This window comes from Brassica oleracea, chromosome C7 (assembly GCF_000695525.1).
Source record: "Brassica oleracea var. oleracea cultivar TO1000 chromosome C7, BOL, whole genome shotgun sequence".
NCBI classification, from domain to species: Eukaryota; Viridiplantae; Streptophyta; class Magnoliopsida; order Brassicales; family Brassicaceae; genus Brassica; species Brassica oleracea.
In genome coordinates, this window is record NC_027754.1 from 22,848,675 (window position 1) to 22,858,565 (window position 9,891).

Sequence of the window (9,891 nt, forward strand, 5' to 3'; positions counted from 1 at the left end):
TGCGGATTCCTTGCTCGTATCTTGGATTTTTTTACAAAACTCAACCAACAAGTTAGTATTATCTCGGCCTTAAAGTAACAATAACTCAGCCGTCTCGAATTTAAATAACTCAGTCATGTCGTATTTAAATAACACTGCCAATTAACGATAACTCAGTCATTATGAAATTAAAACACAGCCGTAATTGTAGAGAACCAAGCCATAAACAAAAATCAGCCGTAATTAAAAGACAACCCAGCCGTAAATTAAAACATAACCCAGCCATAATAATGTCATAACAAAGTACATTAAAAAAAGATAAGATTCAATACAATACATCTTCACCACTCCCTTGTGTCCCTAATCACGCTCATCGGTTCAAACTCACGGAAGAAGAGCCCCACCTCTTTGATCCAGAAACAGCGGTTACACATTTTGTCACCCTTATTGTTTTCAACGAACCACAAGACCCAATCTCGCTCCAAAACAGGAACACATTGGCAACTATAGAACGAAGGAACAATGGTTGAAATGAACTCGTCCTTCTTTGCCCGAAACTCGTAACCGTGAAGAGAACCCCATGCCCATTTTAGAGATCGAACTAGTTTCCCGATCCTATCAACTGATTCCCTTGTAAAACGAGCAAAATACTCCTCATCACCCCAAAAAAAATTTCTAGTCATTGCGTATGTATACACAGCACGCTCATATCCTTCATTCGCTGCAAGCTTCATGAAAGCAAGTCCTTCTTCCTGAATGTTAAATGTGAAGAAAAACTGTACACCCTTCATATAAAGTGTGCTTGGATTTCTCTCCGCGTAGCATGTTTTCAACAACTCAGCAGGCATATTATGTCCACAGGGAACGGATAATACATCGTAAAAATGGCATACACTACGCCGATCTGCTAATGCCTTGATCAACTTGCACGATGCTCTGAGGCCATAGAGATCTTGGAAGGAGTTACCGGCCACACGTTCAACCACTAACGCCTGAATCTCTTCAGGCAATTCAAGAATCAGAAAATTATCCATTAATGTAACGTTAATATAACTAAGCAATGATGGTTGATATAACTTAGCCATGTTGGTTAATATAACATCGAGGCCTTCATAGAGATTGAGATGGTAATACTTTATTACTTAACTCAGAATATAACTCAGCCGTTAATATTAATGGGACGGCTCAGTGTGGAAAATATGTCAAAAGTGTGGAAAATACGGCTAAGAACTAATATTGAGGTCTTTTATTACTTTAGTATTTAAAAACTGATTTAAACGTTTAATGGGACGTTTCGTCTTTCTTGATTTGACCATGTTGATAATTAATTATGGCGCTTCAGAAGTGTGGAAAATACGGCTCAGAACTAATATCGAGGCCTTTATAACATCGAGACGATAATATCTCAGACTTAATTAAATGATAACTCAGACATAATTAAATGATTACTCAGCCATAATTAAACGAAAACTCAGCCGAAACCATTAACATAAACCCATACATAAATATGTTGTTCTACATACATAATGGCATAGCAAAGAACATAAACCCATACATAAAACTCAGCCTCAATTCATTTAATCCGTAATCATCGAGTACAGACTTTGCGAATTCTTCATGTTTTGTTTTCTCATCTAAATAAAGAACTCTACACCATCTACTGTCGGCGTTGAATACATATTTATTTTTCTTAATCCAGTTACCAGAAAACAATAATTACCGGATCCATTAGATCTCTGAGAAAGATGAAGAATAAGATGAAGAAGATAGATAGATAGATAAAGAAGATGAATAAAAAGATGAACACACACAAACCTAGTTGTAAAGTAGTTCGTTAGCAGTGACATAGCAAATCCGAGTTGATGACATGGCGGATGACATGAAAAATTAGTTAATCAGCCGACAAACGAAAATATAATTCAGCCTATGTAAATCAGCCCTCATGTACAATGTAAGTCAGCCGAACCGTGGATACTAGTTCAATAATTAATCTTTTGATTCGAAATCAGCCGTAATTAGGATGAAAAACCATAAATCAGCAGTATCGTCACATAAATCAGCCGTCAAACGAATGATATTCTAGTAATTAATCTTTCGCTAATAAGTCAGGCGTAAAGAAGCTGAGTTTAATTTTAATCCATCCTATTACGGCAGATTAAATATAAACTCAGCTGTAACAACATCCCATTAGTCAGCCGTAAAATAAATAACTCAGTCAGTCGATATTCATTAACTCAGCCGCGGAAACATAACTCAGCCGTGTCTTAACTACAACTCAGCTGAATATTCCAGTAATCAAACCGTCGATGTATAAGTCAGCCGTAACTTGTGTCTGTAAGTCAGCCGTTATCCCATAAATCAGCCACATTTCTGTAAATCAGCCGTACCGGGCGGCTGACTTATGTTCTTAAATCAGCATTTTCCTCTTAAATCAACCGTGTTTATTAATTCAGCCGACACGTAGCAATAAATCAGCTGTAACAACGTATGTAGTGATTTACGGCTGACTTAATGAAAACACGGAACCGAATTCCTACGTGGCGCCGGGTTTTTGCTTACGGGGCAGCGAAAAGTAATGGCATTCTTGTAAATACGTTTTTTCTGAAAACGTAAAAAAAAGGCACGCTTGGTATTTAAAAAATGCCACTAATAAAAAAAAGATCTGTATGGTTCTAGTCAATTGTCCTAAAATATTGTATATTTGAGTAAACTTCCCTATTATTTATAACAACTTGAACAAGATATCACAAAAACACGGGCTCGAGCTAGGAAGAAGTATCGAAAATAACAAGTGATCACACAAACATGAGCTCGAGGAAGAAGAAGTATCGAAAAGAATACTGGGTTTGTTGAAGTTTTATAATACTTTGAGAATTCTATTTACCCCATTTCTAGCACGCATGTTATAGACGTGAGTCATGACTGTAGTACAACTGCACATAATATGATACAAGAAAGGAAGATGGTAAAAAATCCAAAGTTTGAGTTCGCCCTCTCTCTGGCACGAAGACCAAGACGGCCGCAACTAGGCCTGGACAAAATAACCGGAACCGAAGAACCGAACCGGAACCGAACCGAACCGAAATACCCGAAACCGAAACCGGACCAATACCCTCAAATATCCGAGCGGTTCCTATATTTTTATATCCGAAATAACCGAACCGAACCGGAACCGAACCGATAACCGAACGGGTACCCGAATATATAAAAATATTAATTATATATACATATAACATCACTAAATATATAATTTTAATTTAAAATTCTATTAAAAGAATCTAAAAATAGTTGAGGATAACTAAATTATTATAAAGTATCCAAACTACCCGATAGTATCTGAAACTATCTGGATAGTTTTATCAGAAATATCCAAAGTAATCCGAAATATCCAAATTTTTTATCTAAATCATCATAATTATTTGATATTTTACCCTAAATAACCGATATTTTATCCAAATTATCCGAACTACCCGAACTATCCGAACCCGAACCGGATCCAAATGAGAACCGAATTTTTTCTGGTTCCTACATTTACTATCTGAACCGAACCCGAAACTATCCGAACCGAACCCGAAACTATCCGAACCGAACCTGAAACTATCTGAACCGAACCGAAAATAGGTCAAGTACTAAATGAATCCTCTAGCCCCTATCTGAACTACCCGAAACCTGAAATACCCAAACCGAACCGAACCGATATCCGAAATGCCCAGGCCTAGCCGCAACTACAGGATGAGCTCCCCCTCCGGCATCTTCTCCGGTGACTGCTCCTTCTTCTGAAGTGTGCGTTTTCCCCTCCTCTTCCGTGCCGTTCCTGAGTTTGCTCCGATGGTCATCTCCCCATCTTCTCTCCCAACACCGATGACTCAACGTTCGAAGCTCAAACCAGGATCTTCTCCTTGGCGAACCTCCCGTCTCATAGACCTCAACCCCCGTCCAACTTCGGAGCCTCCGGACCCACCGGATCGAGTCCCTCCTTCACAATCCGGAAGCTCCACCATCCACTTGTGAAGCCCCTCCACTGCTGCTCCACCGCTTCTCACCCACCTCGAGCTTGCGTTTAGAGTTCCCGAGATCCCTCTCCTCCAACGTCACAGGTCTACTCACCGTGAGACAGAGCAACCGCCATCTCCGCCGTTTGTTGAGCTTCACCAACCAGATCTACGTCTCGTCTATTCACCGGTGCTTTTGGCCAAGAACCTTCACTGACAGATTTTCATCAGACCTCTATGTATGGGCTTTCAAATTTTAATAATAGGATTGCGGTTCAGTTTAGGGTCCAATGAGAGCTGTGGGTCTCGATACGGTAATGTCTGAGCCCTTGTTCTCAGTTTGGCCTCAGCTCCCACCCCTCCTTTGAATATAGCCAAGAGCTTTTCATCACCTCCAACAGAATCTGAAATTTTCTCAGCCTCTATAAATCTAACTCAAAGGTGTTCTTTCTGTTCAATCCCTGCAACTCCGGTATCATCTATGCGGTTTTTCAAAAGGTCCGAGCATATTGAACATGGGATTCCGGCGTACGTGGTCTCAGCTCGCTGTCACTGCTCTACCTTGTCTCCTCATCCACAGCAAACCAACCATTCCAAGCTGAACTCAGCCACACATGGACCTCCTGGAATTTATCTCTCATGCTTAGCTTGATACAGCCTGATGAAATGTGTTTTTGTTTGGTTTCCGTAACTCTCTGGCTCCAACACGGTAATGTTGGAAGATGGAGTCAATGCGTGAACTCAAAAATGGGTTGCCCATCAAGTCTGTTCGGGTTCTTATCTCAGGTTAAGGAAATCAAGTCTCCATGGCCGGTTCTTGCTTCAAATACACTGATGGAATCAGCGATAGCATCAACCGCTCCACTATCTAGCCCACCGACCAATTTGCTCTCTGGAATGTTTGAGATTCACATAGTCTCCCGGGTCAATTCAATGCTCATCAGAGCTATTTCCGGTAACAGTCAGTCCAAAGAAATCATTGGCATCGTCTCTGACATCCGTTCGATCTCCTCTGGCTTTGCAACAATCGTGTTTTCTCACATCTCTCGATTTGAAAACTTGATTGCCTACATTATAGCTAAGCAGACTTTACATGCATTTTCTTCTTTGTATTGAACTCTTGGGGTTGGGCCATCGTTTTTGGGCCTCTCTCTTTTCTACTGTAATGAAATTTCTGTGACAAAAAAAAAAGAGGAAGATGGTATGTTTGCATACAAACGTGAAACCAAATTAGTTTAGATATGTTGCGTTAAAACGTTTATCCTTGAGTTGCAAACTCAAAATGCTAAATTTGAAACAATCAAACATATATAATCGATTAGGTTTGATTTGGTTATTTTGCCTCTAAAGGCCACAGTATAAAACTATAAATGGGTGTTGTAGACTTTTGTTGTTGTCGTTGTTGTCGTCGTCAGAGTTATGGACTCTACGTTGCACTTAATTCATTTCAATGGTGACATGGTGGCCATAATCATCAATAAGTAGCAAAATATATGCAGTACACTAAGGATCAGCTCGTATAGATATATAAATGTTATACTATAGAACCATAGAAAAGGCCAAGTTTCCCACTTTATATCTAGCTTTCACATGAACACAATGAAATCATAATGTTTAATTTAATCTCTCGGAGCATCTAAATGGTCAGACATTTAAACAAACAATCAGTCATCAGAGAGAAACGAGACTATTCATCACTCGAAAGACTTTCATATACACACACAAAGGGGAAGCAACACCCACATGAGACACGACCAACAACTTATTTCATTGTAATCAAACACAATTCAATAACAAATGATCAAATCTCATACGTTTAACTGATAAGGCGGCTAAACCTAATTGAGTCGCAGCTCGAATAACAAAAACGAAAAATTGTCTAATTGCCCTAAGTGCTAAGTTTGCTCTGAGAAAAGTCCTTCTCCATGTCTCTCGCCTAGGACTCCTTATATACTGGCTCCTATGTCGGTTTACGCTTTTCCTCTTCTGCCCTTAAGCCGTCATAGCATAAAAATGAAGATATTTCATTTTTTCCGATCTTCGTAATTATCTTCAAAATTTCGTATTTATCCGCGGAAACTTAACATTTATCTTTCCTTGCGAACCAAGCGTAAACCGTCATGCGGCTTACGGGCTGTTAGTTAAGAAATCGTAAGTTGGACCTCGAGTAATGTCTTAGGTCCCTTTGGGCCGTCTTCTGACTCGAAGCGTTTATTACGACTTCTTTCGATAAAGAACGAACTTTCAGCGGTTTTTACCGTAAAGTTTGATCGATGACTTAGAATGGCGGGAAACATGAAATGGGTTCGCTACGGTCTTCGGGAGATAGCATCGAAGGGTAGACGAGAATGCATGGACTAATGTCGTATCAACGTTTCAGAAGAGCTCGGTCGCTACGTAGCGACCGAGCGGAACAGACGCTCGGTCGCTACGTCCCGCTCGGTCGCTATGTAGCGACCGAGCTCGGCATAGCGACCGAGCTCGAGCCAAGCTCGGTCGCTACGTAGCGACCAGACAGCGTGCATGTGCGGTAGTTGCGTAATGACCGAGCTTGGTTCATCTGTGGTCTGATCGTCATACTCGGACTTATCCGTAGCTGGTCTGGGTATGTTTTCGATGGCTTATGTTTGATCTAAATAGAATTCGAACGAAGCTTTATCTCGGTAACATACGTTGCGACGTTTTCTTGACCGAGCATGATTTGTTTCGTAAATACATACTTGTATTCTGCGGGGATTTGGACGTTAACTTCGTCGTAACCGTTTTCGACCCCAACAATGGACTCTCAGACATTGATTCCTTCGTGACCGATTTTGACCCCAACACCTACTATTATGTCAAATGAAGAGATCTCATAGATCCATGGTAAGATTATCAACCATTTATCTAGCTATTTCGTTAATGTATTTGCAAGATGATCATACACACTGACACGAGTGATTATATCTATGAGGACCGCCCCGTTTTTACTGACTCGAAAAATCAACATCAAAACAATGAACTATATTAAACATTGTGAATTACCAGATGACGGAGACCTGCGGTTCTTCTCCAGTTCCTCATGTGGCAAACATATCCACAAAATCAGAAACCAATTATATAAACTCCAATTCATACTCGTCAAGTTCAATAAAAAAATCTCGAGATTATTAAGTTAACCAGTAACTTTCTAGCGAGGTCCCCATAGCTCTGCACGCTCACATTCCTGCTAGCAGATTCCTTGGCATAACTCAACCTTTGCGACACTTCTGCCTGCAGGTTCATATTAAGTAACATCACTTATTGAACTTAAAAGGACTACTCTGACATAACAAGTTCATCAGTCCAAATTTACTTTTTAACTATAACAGCCAACCACAGTCCTCAGAAATCCATGGAACATCGTTCCTCAACTTAAGGAAAAAAATGAGTAGAGCATACCATGCACCGGTCGAAGACACGGATTTGGGGAGCATTCTCCTCTGCAGTGAGAGGCTGAGAGCAATCCTACCTTGAGTACACTTGTCACAGAACACGTCACCACAGTTTCTGCAGTGATGCTGAGATAAAAATAGTCCATAAGGTTTGTCAGTCCCAACATGGCACTTAATTCCAGATTAGAAGATCGGGGGGAGAAACAATACCCTTAGATTGAATGCACCGAAATCTGAACCACATAATGTACACTTCGAAACAGCTTCATCAGGAACCTGAACCCAGATACAAATGAAGTGAGAACAACCAAATACCTAAGCGCGAAAGATGAGAATGGTTGATGTTTTTATTTCAAAAAGAAACGAGAAAACCCTACCCAATGATCTTTCTCCTCATTTACAGACTTTATAATGTTCATCCAATCACTCTATCCTTTCTTCTTCTCAGTAGATTGTTCGACCAGCTTTGCCGAGACGGGAGGCCTACTACTTCCCCAAATCTCCTTGGCCTAAAACCCACCATCATAAAATATATAATGCATAAACAAGCCGAAAGCATAATGACACAAAACATGCATGTCTAGGAACCTGAAACATTGCAGCTGTCACAGTGTCCAGAAGTGTGTTGGTGGTGTAACTATTTGATTGCAGTCTGATACGTTTAGCTTCAATATTCACCGGAGTCTTAAGACCAAAAAGCTATAATAGAAGAATCTAGTTTCTGGATAGAAAAGAAACATATATAAGACTCTCTCATTCATTCAAATAGCAACACTAAAGAAGGTAGCTTAATTTCTTACTTCGCATCTTGTAATGTTCTCAAGAAGATATATCCTCAAAGTTGGGCTAGTACTTGGATCAAGCATACGAAGGCCATCCAAACCAATCTGCTACCACAAAACAGACACCCCATAAACTAAAAAGCAACAGCCTTTACTCAAGAGCAGAACCGTCTACCTGACAAAGAACATCAGTTGTGGTCTGTCCGTAGGTCTCCGCCAACAACTTGACACAAAACTTTTGGACACCTTCCTGCACATCAGCCTTGGGGACAGCTCTGATGATCTTAGCAGATTTGAGCCAGCAGAGGAGTCTCTACCTGAAGAAAGGCTAATGGATCTTCCATAATCATCAAACAAAGTCGAATTCGATGACTTGGGCGCCGTTCCACGAGGAGACCCGTAGGGATCCACTTTGCCTCCCGAGTAAGCAAAGACTCCATCTCCGTATGAATCATCGAAAGAAGGGGGGGTAACCTCCGCTCTCAGATCGTTTTCCGTATAGATAATCCGATCTGCTCCTCCCTTGTCGTATGGCTTTTCATACGAAGGAGGGATGGAAGATCCTCCGCCAGTGTAAGGAGGTGCGGAGTACAGAGAGGATGAGTACTGCGGGGGGTTAGGGTTAGGCGCGGGTGCAGAAGAAAGAGGAGGATAGGCAGAGGTCTGATGCTGATCGAAGGGAGGATAATACATGGGCGGCGTGGCGGATTGCTGATATGGGGTGAGCGATCCGTAAGGTGATACCGGTGGATGATATGTGGGAGGCTGGTTGAAGGCTGAATAAGAATTAGGGTTTAGAGAAGTCGCCGGAGGAGAAGGAGGAGGCGGTTGTGCCGCGGGAGCTGAAGGAGGGGCATGATGATCTGTGTTTTGTCCGTAAGGAGGGCAATTTTAAGAGTAATCAGCGCCATAACCTCCGAAGCAAACGCGTAAGTGCTCTGACTGATTAGGATTAGGATTAGGGGAAGCGTTTGGATACTGAGGGTACTGGTGGTGATAATACGAACTGTAATCTCCCTCTTGCATCGCTGATCGGCGATAATTCGATCAGATTGATCGGAGAGGAAACGGTGAAGACGAAATTTAGCGAGATTAGACCAAAGTAAAGGGTATATTTGGTGGAGGAGAAGATCGAGCGAGTACGTTAAGTTTTCACAAAGTACATGTGGCTTTATTAGATACCCACCCATCGATTAGAAGTTAGAGACGATTTAAACACGTGGTGGATACGCCCGTAGAAGATTTTAGGGACAAGACTCATTAATCCATATTCAATTGGGCCTTAAATTAGATTAAGCCCAATAACAAGAGAGAGATAGGGTATTTCAGATGAGGTAGCAATCTAGGACCGAGTTTACACGGAGATTATGGGAAGAGACGAAAGTAGCCCTTAAGAAAAAGATATCTAACGATTAGGGTTTTCATTTTCGCAATTATTCCCTCTCCCCACAAACGTAAGCATAGGCTTATGCGGCGGATCACGCGTCTTTAAATATAGACCTTACCCTCTCCATTTTTTTCTCATCCAATTATTCCTCTCTTTTTTTTCCTTCCTCTCTCTCTCTCTCAAATTCAAATCGAGAAAAACAAAAAAAAAAGGATAGGGTTTTCGTCTCCGTCTCTGGTCGATTTGGATTCAGATTCATTTCGCGCCAAGCACTGGTTCCTTACCCAGCCGTGGTTAGACTCTTAGGTTCGGTTACCCCCCCCCCCCCCCCCCCCCCC

The 9,891-nt window shown here is 41.3% G+C and overlaps 2 protein-coding genes across 3 annotated transcripts in view; one reads left to right on the forward strand and one right to left on the reverse strand.

The window, feature by feature from the left end:
• Positions 1–6,911: 6,911 nt before the first annotated feature.
• On the reverse strand, positions 6,912–9,192 carry LOC106302871. Its single transcript, XM_013739279.1, is given in 10 exon segments — positions 6,912–7,223; positions 7,392–7,442; positions 7,445–7,510; positions 7,595–7,660; positions 7,762–7,893; positions 7,973–8,071; positions 8,073–8,105; positions 8,185–8,271; positions 8,342–8,457; positions 8,460–9,192. Coding segments are annotated over 10 exon segments (1,509 nt in total). The 3' UTR covers positions 6,912–7,097.
• A 480-nt stretch (positions 9,193–9,672) lies between these two features.
• LOC106306358 overlaps positions 9,673–9,891 on the forward strand; it is a 1,958-nt gene continuing 1,739 nt past the window's right edge. The window contains exon 1 of one of the 2 annotated variants that reach the window (XM_013742946.1): positions 9,673–9,872. The gene's annotated coding sequence lies outside the window, so the exon portion shown is untranslated. The remainder of the gene's footprint in view (positions 9,873–9,891) is intronic. The other variant, XM_013742947.1, reaches the window with a different exon arrangement.